Raw genomic sequence first — 19966 nt, 5'->3', positions numbered from 1 at the left:
TGATGTCAAACATTTATATTAGTTCCATATTTCTTGTCTTGGTGTTTTTCTCTCCATCTCATATCGATCTTAGTAAGTTTTCTGTAATCATCATTAGAGACCAGTTCCCTGAGTCCCTGAGACTTAATTAGTATTTTAATTAGTTTGTTCCTTCACTGGTTGTATCTTCTTTTTTGCTTTTTACAGAATCTGAAGTAGTTTGTTGTACAGCACCACTTCACATGTTTGATGCACAGATAGAAATAGGAAGAACACGAGCAGCACGTGAGAACATACAGAACTATATATAGAACTGATAGAGACCATCAATAATTCAAGTTCACATGAACAAAATAAGACAAAAATGAACATTTGTGTTCAAACCATTGCTCTGACTTCATCAAATGCTAATATAAATTCTCCATTTGATTGGATTTTGACACCTGTTTAATGTTTGAATGGTCTCTGTACCTTGTCGTATGCTGAACTAGTTAAAGGTCATAGAGGACAAGGTTTCAGAGGATTTGAAGATTCTCACTGGCGCTAAGATCTGAATGGAAACAAAACCTAAAAAAATAAACAGAAGAACTCGGAATAATAAAGAAGCAGTTCGTTAGGGGGGGGTCACCTTAAATATTAGAGTCTACTACTGTCACAACATACAAAAGATGTGTTTTGATTAAATTATCCACATTTTAAACTCTCCTGTTCTCCTCTGCAGGTCTCCTCCTCCTCCTTGGAGCTGTCCAGTTCCTGGACTGTGGAGATCTCCACAGTCCAGTTCCTGGTCCGACCAACCAGTCCAGTGTCTCTGCTGCCTGTTGATTTTGTTGCCTGCTGTTCTTTTCTCTCCCTCTGCTGTGATTTGTAGCTATAATAATAAACTGAATTAAATCATCAATCAGAAGTGAGAACTCTCTCCTGTATGAACTCGTTGATGACCTCTCTCTGAAAACGTTTTTCCACACTGGTCACATGAGAACGGTTTCTCTCCAACGTTTGAGTTAACAAAGGTTTTACTGCACTTGTCACATGCGTCGTGAGACCAAGGTGGAGCAAAGCATGATGGGAAACACCTGGCTATAACCTGAGCTAAGATCTGATTGGTTCAGGATCAACAACAGGAAGTTTCAGAGAAACGTTTTTTTGTTATTTTTATTTTTTATTTTTTTATTTAATTACAGTATAAATATATAAATAATAGAAATTTAAAAAAATCGTTTTACAGAACCAACGTGATTTATCAGAAAATAGGAACGGATTATTAAAAAGATAAAAGATCAGTAATCGAATAATAATGTTTAAATATAGTTCTAATTAATTTAAACATAGTTATAATTAATTTAAATACAGTTATAATTAATCTAAACATAGTTATAATTAATTTAAATATAGTTATAATTAATTTAAACATAGTTATAATTAATTTAAATACAGTTATAATTAATTTAAAAACAGTTATAATTAATTTAAAAACAGTTATAATTAATTTAAATACAGTTATAATTAATTTAAAAACAGTTATAATTAATTTAAACATAGTTATAATTAATTTAAACATAGTTATAATTAATTTAAATACAGTTATAATCAATTTAAATACAGTTATAATTAATTTAAAAACAGTTATAATTAATTTAAACATAGTTATAATCAATTTAAATACAGTTATAATTAATTTAAATATAGTTCTAATTAATTTAAACATAGTTATAATTAATTTAAATACAGTTATAATTAATTTAAAAACAGTTCTAATTAATTTAAACATAGTTATAATCAATTTAAATACAGTTATAATTAATTTAAATACAGTTCTAATTAATTTAAACATAGTTATAATTAATTTAAATACAGTTATAATTAATTTAAAAACAGTTATAATTAATTTAAATATAGTTCTAATTAATTTAAACATAGTTATAATTAATTTAAATACAGTTATAATTAATTTAAAAACAGTTATAATTAATTTAAACATAGTTATAATCAATTTAAATACAGTTATAATTAATTTAAATACAGTTATAATTAATTTAAACATAGTTATAATTAATTTAAATACAGTTATAATTAATTTAAATACAGTTATAATTAATTTAAATATAGTTCTAATTAATTTAAACATAGTTATAATTAATTTAAATACAGTTATAATTAATTTAAAAACAGTTATAATTAATTTAAACATAGTTATAATTAATTTAAACATAGTTATAATTAATTTAAATACAGTTATAATTAATTTACAAACAGTTATAATTAATTTAAATACAGTTATAATTAATTTAAAAACAGTTATAATTAATTTAAACATAGTTATAATTAATTTAAACATAGTTATAATTAATTTAAATACAGTTATAATTAATTTACAAACAGTTATAATTAATTTAAACATAGTTATAATTAATTTAAATACAGTTATAATTAATTTACAAACAGTTATAATTAATTTAAATACAGTTATAATTAATTTAAAAACAGTTCTAATTAATTTAAACATAGTTATAATTAATTTAAACATAGTTATAATTAATTTAAATACAGTTATAATTAATTTACAAACAGTTATAATTAATTTAAATATAGTTCTAATTAATTTAAACATAGTTATAATTAATTTAAATAAAGTTAAATTATCGTATAATTAGAACTGCGTCACATCCGGGTCGGTTTTGTTAATAAAGTTTCCTGGTTCCGTATCCGGCCTCTCAGGATGTTGGACTCTCAGACTTTGCTCCAGATTCGTGTCTCCACCAGAACAAGACCAACGTGAAGAGGAAAACCGGACCCGGAGTTCATCCAAGACCAGGTCAACAGCAAAATAAAAAAAGGACGACCGGGACCAAGACCGGGACCGGGACCACCAGAGCAACAACCCCGCCGGTTCCATGGATCCACAGGTGAGGGTTGAAGATTAGTCCGTAAACCGGTTCTGATAGTTCGAGGTGGTTCGTTTGCTTTGGTCTCAATTAGTAGTCGAAAAATGAAACCGGACCAAAACCTGCTGTAGGTGGTCCTGGTTTCTGAGGGACCAGTTGGACTTTAACACGTTCAGACCCAGAAGAGGTTCTGCTAAGGAGTTAGAATAAATAAAATAATTAGAATAAATAAAATAATTAGAATAAATTAAAAATAAATAAAATAATTAGAATAAATTAAAAATAAATAAAATAATTAGAATAAATTAAAATAAATAAAATAATTAGAATAAATAAAATAAATAAAATAAGAATAAATAAAATAATCAGAATAATTAAAATAAATAAAATAAGAATAAATAAAATAATCAGAATAATTAAAATAAATTAAAATAAATACAATAATTAGAATAAATAAAATAATTAGAATAATTAGAATAAATTAAAATAAATAAAATAATTAGAATAAATAAATAATTAGAATAATTAAAATAAATAAAATAATTAGAATAAATAAATAATTAGAATAATTAAAATAATTAGAATAATTAGAATAATTAGAATAAATAAAATAAATAGAATAAATAAAATAATTAGAATAAATAAAATAAATAAAATAATTAGAATAATTAAAATAATTAGAATAATTAAAATAATTAGAATAATTAGAATAATTAAAATAAATAAAATAAGAATAAATAAAATAATCAGAATAATTAAAATAAATAAAATAATTAGAATAATTAGAATAAATAAAATAATTAGAATAAATAAAATAATTAAAATAAATAAAATAATTAGAATAATTAAAATAAATAAAATAAGAATAAATAAAATAATCAGAATAATTAAAATAAATAAAATAATTAGAATAAATAAAATAATTAGAATAAATTAAAATAAATAAAATAATTAAAATAAATAAAATAATTAAAATAAATAAAATAATTAGAATAATTAGAATAAATAAAATAATTAGAATAAATAAAATAATTAGAATAAATAAAATAATTAAAATAAATAAAATAATTAGAATAAATAAATAATTAGAATAATTAAAATAAATAAAATAATTAAAATAATTAGAATAAATAAAATAAATAAAATAATTAGAATAATTAAAATAAATAAAATAATTAGAATAATTAGAATAATTAAAATAATTAAAAATACACTTAAATAAAAGAAAGTCAGGTAGACAGTTATTTACTAGTTCTAGACAAAACCAAGAAGAGGGATCTGGTTTTAGGGATCTGGTTTTAGGGATCTGGTTTTTAGGGATCTGTTTTTTAGGGGTCTGGTTTTAGGGGTCTGGTTTTAGAGGTCTGGTTTTAGGGATCTGGTTTTAGGGATCTGGTTTTAGGGATCTGATTTTAGAGATCTGGTTTTTAGGGATCTGGTTTTTAGGGATCTGTTTTTTAGGGGTCTGGTTTTAGGGGTCTGGTTTTAGGGGTCTGGTTTTAGGGATCTGGTTTTAGAGATCTGGTTTTTAGGGGTCTACATTAGAGAATGAAGACTTTTCCAGTAATTAGATCAGAGCTACATCAGTAGAAACATGATAAATATAAAATCCTTCCTGTGAACAGAGAGAGGACTTGAAGAGAAATAAATAAATGTAGAAGCAGCTGTTGGTGAAACGAGGAGTTTGATCACGTTTTAATAAATAAGACTGAAGGAAAGTGGAACCACGTTCTGTCCTCATCCTTTATCCAGTGCTGAAGCCAAATGATTTAAAATGAGGTCCGACAGAAAATACACGATTGTTCTGGTGGTTTTTATAGAAACCAGTGAGGAGCCAGGATAGATCCATGTAGGAAGAGTTTGAGTGAACTAGTTCCTTCCAAAAACTGATCAGTCTCGTTGTGACCACATGTCTAGATCAGTTTTTACTAAACTCACTCCAAACATTCCAGTTTTATCTGACTGCTGAGTTACTGACAGATGGTTTTATAGGTGTGTGGTCCACCTCAGCGAGGGCATCGTCATCATTTCTCTTTTTTAAAGGTTAAATGTTAAACTGGAAGCTTCAAAGAAGATGTTTATGTAATTTGAGAGAGTCCCTGTAAAACTCTGGAGTTTGTATACGACGGCTGAACTAAGAGATTCACAGTTGCCTCGTGTATAAAGTCCCCAAGTTCCCCCAAACCCTCTAAGTCCAGGGTTTAAATACAAAGAGATGCTCTAGGGAATTAAAGACAAAAATCAGGAATCACCCTCCATCAAGTCACTATAGTCGATTAAATCTGGTATTAAACCGACGTTGTTGTGAATTAAATTACCTTTAATCAGTCCAGACTAATTATTTGAGAGAGCTGCTGTTTAAGATGGTTGTTAGAGGGATGTCCCCAATAACTCATTAAAGAGCCTCCAGTTAATCCAAAATGCTGCAGCCAGAGTTCTGACTGGAATTAGCAAGAGAGATCATATTTCTCCAACATTAGCTTCTCTCCATTGGCTCCCTGTTAAATCCAGAATTGAATTTAAAATTCTTCTCCTAACTTATAAATCCCTTAATAATCAGACTCCATCTTATCTTAAAGACCTCATAGTTCCTTATCTTCCAAGCAGAACTCTCCGTTCTCAGACTGCCGGTTTACTTGTGGTTCCTAGAGTTTCCAAATGTAGAATGGGAGGCAGAGCCTTTAGCTACCAAGCCCCTCTCCTGTGGAACCAGCTCCCAGTTCAGGTTCGGGAGGCAGACACCCTCTCTACATTTAAGACTAGACTTCAAACTTTCCTTTTTTATAAAGCTTATAGTTAGAGATGGATCAGGTGACTCTGAACCATCTCTTAGTTATGCTGATATAGGTTATTCTGCTGGGGGACCTCTACTGATAAACTGAGCTCCTCTCCTCTCTCCTTCTCCTGTATCAATGCAAATGCCACCATTGCATGTCATTAACTTTGTGTCTTCTCTCTCTTTTAGTTGTGTCTCCTCCTCTCTGTCTCCCTCTCTCTGTACTTTTCTGCAGGTATCCTCGGCCTGGAGCTTTACATCTCCAGAATCCAGTTCATCTGCCCAATGTTTTTGCTGCTTGTTGTTGTCTTATTGCCTGCTGTTCTTTTCTCTCTTCTCTTTCCACTCACCCCAACCGGTCAAGGCAGATGGCCGCCCACTATGAGCCTGGTTCTGCTGGAGGTTTCTTCCTCTAAAGGGAGTTTTTCCTCTCCACTGTTGCCTAAAGCTTGCTCAAATGGGATTGTTGGGTTTTCTCTATAATTTTTTGTATAAATATTTTCTGTAAGGTCTTAAACCTTACACTGTAAAGTGCCTTGAGATAACTTCTGTTGTAAATTGGCGCTATACAAATAAAATTGAATTGAATTGAATTGAATTAGAGGTGTGAGAAAATGTTATTATTATATCATCATCACAGAGAAATGGACAGAGACATGGTTTTAAGATAATTAGGTTGTTTCTACATTAGTGCAGGGACCCATTCAAACCAAAGGAAACGTTCCAAACCACCTGATGGTTCGTTTCATTCCTGCAGATATTTTTGGAATGTGTGAAATTGTGAACAGTCTTTCAGAACGTGAGAACGGTTACTTAGAACAGTTTAGTCACAACCAGTCCGGGTTCAGGTCTGTTTTTTCCTCCTCTGTGAGGTGAGTCTAAGACGGTTCTCCTAAAGAAGGCCATCTTGTCATCCTCTCTTGCCGACTTGTTCTGTGGCAACAGAGCAGAGTTGTGTTTCTCTCTGTGTTTGTTAATCGTGTCTTTGCTGCTTCCTCAGGGAGTGTCCTTGTGCTGTGTTATAACAAACTGTAGGATTATCTAACTCATTTGACCTTCTTGTTTCCAGCTGATTCGGTGAACTGTGTTCGTGATGGTATCTATCTGTGTGGCCCACATGGAGGTATTTTACCGTGTCTTCACCTCTTGTTGATTCCATCAACGTTTGTATCTCTCAGAGTTGAGAACTCTTTCTTTTACAGCAGCATTCTCCTTTTTGGTTTGAGTAGCTGTTGTTTTTCCTTTTGTCCGCTCTTTGCATTCGCTTAAGTTGAGAGCGACTCGTTTAACTTTGCTGGCTGTCACTGCTAAGTGTTGTTTGAGTTGTGTGCAGAAGTTTTCCATCATTGATGTTAAGTTCTTAGAGGCTTCCTCTTCTTTTCCCCCTATTTGGGTTTTCAGTGAAGCTGCCACGTTACTCCAGAGAACTTCATGATTCAACTCACACTAGACTTTATTTAATCTCATTTTATTGAAATTTTCTGAATCACTGAGTTGAGGTTTTCAGTATTTTAAGTATTGATACTGTTTTGTTCTTCACTGTAAGATCTAACAAAATCTCTCTGTATATCTGTTAATTTAGAAACAAAGAAGAAGAAAAAGACCCAAATACATGCGCTGTCTGCAATGTAATAAAGAGTTCACATGCACAACCAGTCTAAAGATTCATCAGGGAGTTCACACTGGAGAGAAACCTTACAGCTGTGACCAGTGTGGGAAAGCCTTCAGGACTTCAAAAGACCTTAAAATACACCAGCGCATCCACACTGGAGAAAAACCTTACAGCTGTGACCAGTGTGGGAAAACTTTCACCACATCAAGTCAACTAAAATCCCACCAATTTATTCACAGTGGAGAAAAAACACACAGCTGTGATCAATGTGGAGCAGCTTTCAGTTGGTTGAAAGACTTAAGAACTCACCAACGCATTCACACTGGGGAGAAACCGTACAGCTGCGACCAATGTGGGAAAGCTTTTACTACAATAGGTCATCTGAGAACTCACCAACGTATCCACACTGGAGAGAAACCGTACTGGTGTGACCAGTGTGGGAAAGCTTTTACTACATCAAGTTATCTTAAAATTCACCAGCGATTGCACGCTGGAGAGAAACCGTACAGCTGTAACAAGTGTGGGAAAGCCTTTACTCAAAAAGCTAATTTAATGAAACATGTAAGAATTCACACTGGAGTTCACACTGGAGAGAAACCATACAGTTTGGTCAATGTGGAAAAGCTTTCAGCTCCTAAAATTTAATGTGGGAAATCTTTTACCACATCAGGTTATCTCAAAGTCCATCAGCGTGTTCACAATAAACAGAAACCATAGAAATGTGACACGTTTTAAGAAACATTCAAATTAGAAACAAGCTGCACTGATCAGTGTGGAAAATCATTTTTCACGTAAAACATAACAAAGTCAAACTGGAGGTCGAGCAGCAACTTTCACCAGTTCTAGTTTAGGACATTTTAGTGCAGCACGAGTCATAAAACAAATGTTCCACCTTTTTGTGAATTGAAGAAATAAAAACCCAGTCATGAAGATGTTTTTAGCAGCTGGAGTAACAGTACACAGAAGTCTCTGTTTTCATGTGAATAGTACAATTTCAGAGACTTTTCCTTAATATAATCAGTTGCAAAAAATGTTGTATTTACTTGTCAATGTTTAGCGTTTTAAATGAAGGGTTATGTTTGGATCATCACTGAAAAATGCTCAGTTCTTCAGTTTTTTCTGTGGGGGTTCTTTGGAGATAATTGGTATTTTATTTCATCTGAATTCTTAGATTTGATTTTGAATTTTGCAGCAAACCTGTTTTTATATTTCATGAGTTGTTAACAATTGATTGCTGTTGTGTTATTAATGCTTCTTTTTAAATAGTGATTCTTTGCAATAAATTAACACAAACACCTGCTTTGCTTATGCATATTTTTATACACAAGTACTTACACGTGTGTAGATCCACGTGATCCATGTAATGATACATGTAATGATACATGTAGAGTAATGATGTTTAGATTTTTGTGTTTTTTGGAGTTCAGGTCAGGTACAGGTCTACATAGGTCTACAGCGTTTAACTAGTCTGTTAGAGATAAAATAGCCACTGACTGCACTGTGAGTCAGACAGGAAAGTCTACAAGAGACGTGGAGCTTGTACTGGTCTGAGGACCCAGCTATAGGACACAAATACTCGACTAGTATAAATAAAGTTTAGTAGTAGAACAGCGACTAAAAGTTTTATTTGTAACAGTTAAACTGAATCTGTTTAATAAAGTTTTATTGTCACTGTTACGCTGAATCTGTTTAATAAAGTTTTATTTGTAACAGTTAAACTGAAGCTTTCTAATAAAGTTTTATTTGTAACAGTTAAACTGAAGCTTTCTAATAAAGCTGTTACTCTGAATCTGTTTAATAAAGTTTTATTGTCACTGTTACTCTGAAGCTTTCTAATAAAGTTTTATTGTCACTGTTACTCTGAATCTGTTTAATAAAGTTTTATTGTAACTGTTACGCTGAATCTGTTTAATAAAGTTTTATTGTCACTGTTACTCTGAATCTTTTTAATAAAGTTTTATTGTCACTGTTACTCTGAAGCTTTCTAATAAAGTTTTATTCTCACTGTTATTCTGAAGCTTTCTAATAAAGTTTTATTGTAACTGTTACTCTGAAGCTTTCTAATAAAGTTTTATTGTAACTGTTACTCTGAATCTGTTTAATAAAGTTTTATTTGTAACAGTTAAACTGAAGCTCTCTAATAAAGTTTTATTGTCACTGTTACTTTGAATCTGTTTAATAAAGTTTTATTGTAACTGTTACGCTGAACCTGTTTAATAAAGTTTTATTGTAACCGTTCATTTCCGGGTTTGGATCCGTTTCCAGTCATCGCGAGATCTTACGAGATCCCGAAGGCGACATTTTGGACAGAACGTGGCGGAGACAAAGGATCAAGCGGGATCAGGATTTAGTGAAACCGAACCAGACCAAGACCAACATGAGGGAGAAGAACCGGGACCCGGATCGTATCGGCCAGGATCCCAACAGGAGCGACATAAAGGAGGAGAACAGGGACCCGGACTATATGGACCAGGATCTGTACAGGATTGAAATTAAAGAGGAGAACCGGGACCCGGACTACATCGACCAGGATCCCTATAAGAACGACATAAAGGAGGAGAACCAGGACCCGGAGTTCATCCAAGACCAGCTCAACACTAAAATAAAAGAGGAGGACCGGGACCAGGACCAGTACTGGGACCACAGGAGCAACAACCCCGCTGGTTCCACCGTCCTCCAGGTGAGGGTCGAAGACTAGTCCGTAAAACCGGTTCTGATGTAGATGCACCGTCCTCTGACTGTGCTGGATACAGAGGGGTTCGAACATGTGGACTCTGAGGAAGGGAGGGAGAGAGGAAGGAAGGAAGGAAGGAAGGAAGGAAGGGAGGAAGGAAGGGAGGGAGGAAGGAAGGAAGGAAGGAGAAGGGAGGATTAGGGAGAGGAAGGAAGGAAGGAAGGAAGGGAGGGAGGAAGGGAGGGAGGAAGGAAGGAGGAAGGAAGGAGGGAGGGAGGAAGGAAGGGAGGGAGAGGAAGAAGGAAGGAAGGGAGGAGGAGGGGAGGGAGGGATGAGGAAGGAAGGAAGGAGGAAGGAGAGAGGAAGGAGGAAGGAAGGGCGGGAGGGAGGAAGGGAAGGAAGGAAGGAAGGAAGGGAGGGAGGGAGAGAGGAAGGCAGGGAGGCAGGGAGAGAGGAAGGGAGGAAGGAAGGAAGGAAGAGAGGAAGGAAGGAAGGGAGGGAGGGAGGGAGGGAGGAAGGAAGGAAGGAAGGGAGGAGGGAGGGAGGAAGGAAGGAGGAAGGAGGAAGGAAGGAAGGAGGGAGGAAGGAAGGAAGGAGCAGGGAGAGAGGAAGGAAGGAAGGAAGGGAGGGAGGGAGGGAGGAGGGAGGAAGGAAGGAAGGGAGGAAGGGAGAGAGGAAGGAAGGAAGGAAGGGCGGGAGGGAGGAAGGAAGGAAGGAAGGAAGGAAGGGAGGGAGGGAGAGAGGAAGGCAGGGAGGCAGGGAGAGAGGAAGGGAGGAAGGAAGGAAGGTCCAGTTCAGGATAAAGTGCTGAGTGAATAAAAGAGAAGTGAAGAAACTCTAATTAATAAATTAATTAATTAACTAATTAACTAATTAATCTGAACAGAGCCACAGTAACTGGACTCAGACCAACACAGGAGGTTAAAGTGTTTGTGAGAGTGAATAAAACAGGTTTAAACACTTTTATTAATAATAACAATATTCTAACTATTGTTAGAATATTGTTATTGTTCTTCAGTCTGGACCACAAACCTCAGGTAGAACATAAACTCAGCAGGAGCAGCTCCGGGTCTGCCTGGGACGGTACCAGGACCAGAGTTAGAACAATGACAGTAGGAAGAAGGTTCCAGAACGTGGTTCTAGAAGGTGGTTCTAGATGGGTTTAAATCTGATGGTGTCACCTGTGGTTTTCCTGTCTCTCAGGAAAAACAGGTTGTGCAGACTTTTAAGCACTGCGAAGCTGAACAGGTCCTGGTCCTGGTCCTGGTCCTGGTCCTGGTCCAGGTCCTGGTCCAGGTGCCATCTGAGCAGCTTGGTCACTTTTTCAATCATTTTCAATCTGACAGATATTATTGAGGATGTTATAATGAAATTGGTTGTTTCAGGTTCTACTGGAAATTTGAGGAACTTTATATAAAAGGAATATATATTATATATAAATATATAAATCTTATCTTAACTTATATCCAGGACCAGTTTGTCTTTAAACCATGCTGCTCTGTGTTTTACTGAACTGCAGCTAATGACGTAACATCTGCAGCAATATAAAACATGTGTCTCTAAAATATCAGGGACAAACAGCCTCAAAATTCAAACCCAATCACTTCAAGAAGACTTATTTTTCCCTTTTATGACCTTTTGTTGGTTCAATTCAATCACAAAATAATCAACACTTCACTTTTAATCTAATCTGTGGTTCTCTATTGATCTGTTTTTGAAGATTTTCAGTCGATGGGGTTCAGATGTGGGGATTGAGCTGATCGAGCATCACAGAGAATATTCCAGCATTAACTTGGCCCACTTGAACTTTTTCTTCCAATTTATCAACTTTAGGAGGATTATTTTATGAGTTCTCTACAACTAATAAAGATTAAAGTCAGTGACGATTAGCTCATAAAAAACTGAATCCCACATAAACCTTTGCGGAACCTGGAGATATACACACTGTAATTAGTCTGTAGACACACTGACGAGTCCTATTTCAATCCAGTTCATCACAGTGGCTGGAATTTGAATATGTTACTAAAAATAACAGCAGTTCAACAGCAACCTAAGGAGACTAATCACCGTTTACTAGTACGAGCATTAGAGTAACAAAAAGCCAACATGCTGCTGATTCTGTGTCATTAAAGCACTAATTTAGTCATTTAATGATTGAAGTGTTTAAAATGATGTGTGTGGAGTTAGACCTCATCAGAGAGTTCATGTATCAGGGGTCAAACAGAACGGTGCAACATTTTGTGACGTGTTGAAAGCAGGTTGTTCTTTTTGGGTTTGTCAGACGACCCCTAAACACTGAATTCAAGCCACAGAACACAGTGAAGACAGTGAAGCATGCTGAAGCATGCATGGTATGGGGATGTTTCTCATACGATAGAGTCGCTCAGATTTATTGCAAATCATGGATCAGTCTGAATATATCGAAATACTTAAAGAGGTCATGTTGCCTTATACCAGTGCTTCTCAATCATGTTCTGTTACACCTGTTAAATATTTTTCCTTGGTGTCTCTTGAGGGTTTGTTCACTACACTTCAAACCTCCCGCTCTGTGCAGTGCGCATAAACGCACATTCACCTTCATCACACACTGAATGTTTCGGGGTTAATTTCTGTGGTTTAAGTTCGAAGTCCCACAAATAGTATGAGACACAAATATGTTGATGTATGAATCAGAGCTGAGTTTGAGTAATAACTATTTTCAGTTATTTAGTGTTTCAATCTGTGCTCTCTAAATAAACTGGAACAACATACAGGTAACGGGTAAACTCACCACACACCGTATTTTAAGTTAAAGGTTCATTTAGATCCTCCAGTGATTGTTGTAGAAGCTGCTTCCACAGAGAAACAGTCCTGCATTTGTAATTAAGTAGCATAAACTGTTCAGTAGCTGTTTTACATTCATTCAGTTTTTCCTTTAGTGAAGCAGAGACAGTGTAAAGTGGTGTCTAATGTTCACTCCAGACCAGTGGAGGAGTCACATTAGCAGGACAACACCGGACAGAATCTACTGACATGTTAATGACGGGTTTTCTTTAGGGAGACCTTTGGATGTTTTACATTTAACAACATAGTCAGAGCCGAGCAGAGGACTTGATAGAATAAAACAAGGGTTCTTTCTAGAAGGTGGAAGATAAACACCAGGTGTCTCACTGAAAACTACTTAAGATCCACCATTTGGTGACCAGCAGGAACTATTCAAGTAAAAAGTGAGAAATCTGTGGTAAAAAATGTCATAGGGGGACCAATTTTATTACTTTTGTGTTCTGTTTTTCATTGTTTTTTAACTTTTTTGGGGGTGCGTCGGCAGATCCCCTCAGCTTCGCACATGGCTCCATTGTTTACTCCAGGGATCAGCTGTTAACTCTGCGCGGCCCTGCACCTCTCTACAACGAAAGACTCGAGGTTCCACCTGAAATACGGAGGAAACGGAGAGGCTGCAGAGCAGGACGAAGGCTTCGGGAGAGGAGATGGAGGTACAAACCATACGTTCCATCCATCATTATGGGAAACGTCCGTTCCCTCTCCAACAAGATGGACGAGCTGACGGCGCTGACCCGGCTACAGCAGGAGTACAGGGAGTGTAGCCTCATGTGTTTCACTGAGACGTGGCTGAACGAATCGACACCGGACTCTGTGGTCGCCCTGGATGGATTCAAACTGGTTCGGGCGGACAGGAGTTCGGGAGACAGTGGTAAGAAGAAAGGAGGAGGACTGGCGGTGTTTATTAACGAGAGATGGTGCAACCCGGCGCACGTCTCTGTTAAGGAACAGCTTTGCACCCGTGACATCGAGGTTCTCGCTGTGGGCATTCGGCCGTTTTACATCCCGAGGGAGTTTTCTCATGTTATAGTGTTTAACGTGTACATCCCTCCATCGGCCGACGCAGCGGCAGCCTGCGAGCGACTCCACGGAGCGGTGACGCGCATGCAGACCCGGCACCCGCAGGCGCTGCTTCTCATCAGCGGGGACTTCAACCACGCCTCGCTCTCCTCCATTCTCCCCACTTTCACTCAGTATGTTAAGTGCCATACCAGGGAAAACAAGACGCTGGACTTACTGTATGCGAACGTTAAGGACGCATACGACTCCAACCCCCTCCCCCCACTCGGCCGCTCTGATCACAACCTGGTGCATCTGCTTCCTGAATACAAACCCAGGGCGAGAAGAGAACCACCCCAGAAGAAGTCAGTGAGAGTGTGGACTGATGAGGCTAGTGAGAGATTGAGAGACTGTTTCCAGACCACGGACTGGGAGACACTCTGCAGCTCTCACGGAGATGACATCAACAGCCTGACCCACTGCATCACTGACTACATCAACTTCTGTGTAGAGAACACTGTACCAACTCGGAGGGTGCGGTGTTTCTCTAACAGCAAGCCCTGGGTGACCCCTGAGCTGAGAGCCCTACTGAAGGAGAAGAGGAGGGCTTTTATTTCAGGGGACAGAGAGGAGCAGAAGAGAGTTCAGCATGAACTCAAATGCAAAATCAGACAGGCCAAGAACAGCTACAGGAGGAAGCTGCAGGAGCGGCTGGAGAACAACAACGCTTGAGATGTGTGGAGAGGCCTAAAGACCATCACTGGCCACGGACAGAGAGCAGGCACGGTGGCATCTGATGAAGATCAGGGCTTGGCCAACGAGTTAAATCTGTTCTTCAACAGGTTTGATTCCAGCCCTCCCCCTCCCACTTCACACATCTCCAGTACAGCAGCTACACCCACCCCCATGCACTCTCACCATTGCACACCACCCCCATCCACAACCATCCCATCTCTGCCCCCCACCTCCACCCCCCTTTGCCTCACTTCTAATCAGGTAAGGAGAGAACTGAGGCGACTTAAGACCAGGAAAGCTGCAGGTCCAGACGGCATCGGACCCGGACTGCTCAGGGACTGTGCTGACCAGCTCTGTGAGGTGGTCACTTACATCTTCAACCTGAGCCTGAGTCTGGAGACGGTCCCGATCCTGTGGAAGACCTCCTGTGTGGTTCCGGTTCCTAAGATGGCGCACACTAAGGAGCCAAATCACTACAGACCAGTAGCCTTGACCTCCCACCTGATGAAGACCATGGAGAGGCTCATCCTCAGCCACCTTCGCTCAGTGGTCAGCACCGCGATGGACCCGCTGCAGTTTGCCTACAGGCCGAACATCGGGGTGGATGACGCTGTCATCTACCTGCTGCACCGGGCGCTGACTCACCTGGAGAATGCCGGAACCGCTGTGAGGGTCATGTTCTTTGACTTCTCCAGCGCCTTCAACACCATCCGGCCAGCTCTGCTGAGAGAGAAGCTGGAAGGGGCAGGAGTGGACGGACAACTGGCTGCATGGACAACCGACTACCTCACCAACAGGCCACAGTATGTGAGGCTACACAACTGTGTGTCAGAGGTGGTGGTTTCCAGCACTGGGGCTCCTCAGGGGACGGTGCTCTCACCGTTCCTTTTCACCCTTTACACATCGGACTTCACGTACGACACCAGCAGTTGTCACCTCCAGAAGTTCTCTGACAACTCGGCCATTGTTGGCTGTGTGTCGGGGGGGAACGAGCTGGAGTACAGGTCAGTCATCATGGACTTTGTGGACTGGTGTGAGCGCAACCACTTGTGCTTGAACACCAGTAAGACAAAGGAGATGGTGATTGACTTCAGGAGGAGAACACCACAACACACACCGGTGAGCATCCAGGGTCTGGACATTGAGGTAGTAGACAGTTTTAAGTACCTGGGTTTTCACCTCAACAAGAAATTGGACTGGACTCACAACACCGATGCCCTGTACAAGAAGGGCCAAAGTCGCCTCCACCTTCTGAGGAGACTGAGGTCCTTTGGAGTGTGCAGGCCTCTCTTAAGGACTTTTTATGACTCTGTGGTAGCCTCTGCTATCCACTACGCCGTGGTATGCTGGGGAGCAGGCAGCACAGACCGGGACAGAAAGAGGCTCAACAAGCTGGTCAGGAGGGCCAGTTCTGTCCTGGGCTGTCCACTGGACTCTGTGGAGGAAGTGGGTGAAAGGAGGATGTTGGCCAAGCTAACATCCATCATGGACAACACCTCTCACCCACTACATCGGACAGTGGAGGGGCTGAGCAGCTCCTTCAGTTGAAGACTGTTACACCCTCCATGTAGGAAGGAGCGGTTCCGCAGGTCATTCATTCCCACAGCTGTTAGACTGTACAATGCCACAGTTTAAATATACATGTACAAAACCGGTCCATAGCCCATCTGACTGTATTGTTTTTACTTTATTTTATTTATTTTTTATTATGTATAACATATTATATATGTTAACTCGTAATAATGTATATAGTTGTAGATTCTTCTCGTAAAATGTTTATTACTTTTGTATTTTTGCACACCCTCTCATTCTTTTTGCACATTACTGTTGTTCTTTTTGCACTGACCTGCTGTAGCAATTGAATTTCCCCAATGTGGGATCAATAAAGAATATCTTATCTTATCTTATCTTATCTTAGTAATTGTTATAAGTCTCTGTTACTCATTTCTAAGAACCAAAACTATCTGAGGATAACGGATCTTCACTGTCTCCTGTCCTGTATCTGCAGCTACGTCTTCCTCCACGTGTCCAGTCTCCTGTTCAAAGCCGTTAAGTGTTTTAAGCAATGTTACTGTTTGTTACTGTTAAATCTAACTGGATCTCTCTGTATGTCTGTCAATACAGAAACAAAGAAGAAGAAAGAGCCACAGATGCCTGCACTGTACGCAGTGTGATAAAATGTTCACATGCCCGGCCAGTCTGAAGATTCATCATAGGATTCACACTGGAGAGAAACCATACAGCTGTGACCAGTGTGGGAAAGCCTTCACTCAAAAGGGTAATTTAATAATACACCAACAAATTCACACTGGAGAAAAACCATACAGCTGTGACCACTGTATGAAACCTTTCAGGAGTTTAAAAGACCTTAAAATACACGAGCGCATCCACACTGGAGAGAAACCTTACAGCTGTGACCAGTGTGGGAAAGCTTTCACCACATCAGGTCAACTCAAGTCCCACCAATTTACTCACAGTGGAGAAAAACCACACAGCTGTGATCAATGTGGAGCAGCTTTCAGTTGGCCAAAAGACTTAAGAACTCACAAACGCATTCACACTGGGGAGAAACCGTACAGCTGCGACCAATGTGGGATATCGTTCACTACAATAGGTCATCTAAGAACTCACCAACGTATTCACACTGGAGAGAAACCATATGGCTGTGACCAGTGTGGGAAAGCTTTTATTACATCAAGTCAGCTTAAACTCCACAAACGTAGCCACACTGGAGAGAAACCGTACAGCTGCTACATGTGCAGTAAAACCTTTGTTAATTCAAATCTACTTAAACACCATCAAAGAGTCCACACTGGAGAGAAACCGTACTGGTGCGACCAGTGTGGGAAAACGTTTTCATCCAGCCGTCAATTACAACTTCATGAACGTAGTCATACAGGAGAGAGGCCTTACTGGTGTGAGCACTGCACAAGAGTTTTCACCACGTCAGGTGCTTTACGAGTCCATAAACGTTTACATACTGGGGAAAAACCCTACAGCTGTGATCAGTGTGGAAAAGCCTTTGCTCAAAAAGCTAATTTAATGAAACATGTAAGAATTCACACTGGAGAGAAACCATACAGCTGTAACCAGTGCACCGCAGTTTTCACCACATCAGGTTCTTTAAAAATACATAAACGTAGGCACACTGGAGAGAAACCGTACGGCTGTGACCAATGTGGGAAAACGTTCTCTGTCCTGAGTTCTTTAAAAGCCCACCTGCCCATTCACACTGGAGACAAAGCCTACAGTTGTGATCAGTGTGGAAAAGCTTTCTCTCGAAAGGATAATTTAAGAACCCACCAACGCGTTCACACTGGAGAGAAACCATACGGCTGTGGACAATGTGGAAAAGCTTTTAGCTCCTCAAAAGACTTAAGAACCCACCAACGCATACACACTGGAGAGAGACCATACAGCTGTGAACAGTGTGGGAAATCTTTTACCACCTCAGGTCATCTTAAAGTCCATCAGCGTGTCCACAATAAACAGAAACTATAGAAATGTGACACGTTGGAAAACACTTAAAAACAACAAGCTGCACTGAGGAAAAATCATGTGGAAAATCATTTTCACACACTTAAGAAAGTCCAACTGGAGGAACTTTCATCACCTCACGTTCTCTAGAAAAGTACTGGAGAACCAACGTACACCTGAGACCAGTGGAGAGAACGGTTTGGGAAAAGTCCTCAAAGCAGACTAATGTTTTTACAGTTCTAGTTTAGGAGCACGAGTCATAAAACAAATGTTCCACCTTGTTATGAACTGAAGAATTAAAAACCAGCCACACAAATGTTTCTAGCAGCTGGAGTAACATTAACAACGCAGTGAACAGTACATTTAATGTAAATAGAACAAATATTAACTGTGTTTATTTAAAAATATTAAGTTATTTGTGCCCTGGATGAGTTCACTTTGTTCATCATTGTTTGCAGTGTTTAAAATCTGGTTTGTGTTTGGACAATCAGTGTATTATGCTCAGTTGTTTAAAATCAAACCATCATTTGTTTAGGTCCTCCCTACACTCTCCCTGCCTTAGTCTTATACCTCACTGGTAAAGTCACTTTAGATAAAACACTAAATGTAAACGATGTGTCGAATAATGTGTTTAGTCTGATTTTCTTATTTGATTTAGTTTTTTTGCAGCAGTTTTCTTTGTGTTTCATGAGGTATTAATTATTAATGATTGTTGAATTGATTGTTCTCTAAGTAAATGTGTGATAGTCTCTTCTCTTCTGTAGACTTGACACTTGGACTCAAGTCATTGTGGTTCTTCCCAATACATTAGTCAAAAAAACACATGCTTTACTTTCTCATCTGAAACTGAATGTTGTGTTTATTGAGACCTTTGAGCTACAAATTGTATTATTAATAATTAATTAATAATTAATATCAAACCAGTGTTGGTGTCGGGACAGTAACAACCTCTGTGTGATTTGTGTTTTCTTTCTACTTCCTTGACCTGAGTCTCCTACAGCAAAAAGTGGAATCAAACAGTTGATGATGTGAAACATCTCGAAGAAAAGAACAGCGAGCTCATGATGCCCTCTGTGCACCACCTAGAACACCATCATGCAGTTCACCGGGAGACACTCCAGGGATGAACTCTGGTGAACCTGTGTGCAGAAGATCTCACCAAAGAAGACAGAGAGCCAGGAGCAGAAATGCTAATAATCAGAAACGTTCCTGTTAAATACAGTTTTAAAACTCCAGCCTTCAGACTCAGGTGTATGAACTAAGACTAACATAAATCCATATGTCCTCCATCCTGTCATGTAACCTCTGATGAAGCTTGGCCCAAACACACAGACACAGCTTGTGATTCCATATTTGGGACTTCATGGCTCAAACCTGAGCAATAACACGGTGTGATTAAGATAAAGACAGTAAATCATCAGCACATTAACAGGGAACCTTTTCATTCTCCATGACATGTTTCCCCTGAAGAAACACCTGGAGACTTCAGTGGAAGCGTGGAACAATCGTTCAAGTCCGACCTACAACATGAGTCCTGAGCAGTTATGGTTCTGCGGCTCGTCAGCACTGATGAACTCAAACACTGATCAGCACAAGAACGTCGAGGTACCTTTGTCTGTTTTATTTAACCTTAAACCATTGTACTTATTAATTATTGTCAGCATTAATATTTGGTTTGGTCTCTAATATTACAAAGCAAATATGATGCCAAGTCCAGAAACATGTGAAATCCACCTCACACATAGTTTTAAGACAAATAATGAATCCTTATCAACCATGACCAACAGGGAATTTATCAACGCTTGTTTATTAAGAGCAGTAGTTTAAACTAGAATACCACTAAAAGTCTGCCTTTGGTTATTTCCAGAACGTGGTTCTATGATTAAGAGACAAAGAAACGACACATGTACGATTTACAACTGGTCCCTAAACCATCATTTCATATGTTTGAAGTTGTTAAGTAGCTGAAAACGTTTGTAAGCAGCAATCTGATGGAAAAACATTAAATT

General features: G+C 38.4%; 1 protein-coding gene and 1 pseudogene across 1 annotated transcript; both read left to right on the top strand.

Moving 5' to 3' along the window:
- Window positions 1-7252: 7252 nt before the first annotated feature.
- Window positions 7253-7987, top strand: LOC113166680 (zinc finger protein 239-like). The gene is given in 1 exon segment (XM_033326727.1): window positions 7253-7987. A coding segment is annotated over 1 exon segment (735 nt).
- A 1559-nt stretch (window positions 7988-9546) lies between these two features.
- On the top strand, window positions 9547-18491 carry LOC113168429 (annotated as a pseudogene).
- The last annotated feature ends 1475 nt before the right edge of the window (window positions 18492-19966 follow it).

The sequence above is a fragment of the Anabas testudineus genome, chromosome 18 (assembly GCF_900324465.2).
Source record: "Anabas testudineus chromosome 18, fAnaTes1.2, whole genome shotgun sequence".
Classification (NCBI taxonomy): domain Eukaryota; kingdom Metazoa; phylum Chordata; class Actinopteri; order Anabantiformes; family Anabantidae; genus Anabas; species Anabas testudineus.
Note: the sequence above shows the minus strand (reverse complement) of the source record. Positions and strands in the feature narration are given on the sequence as shown.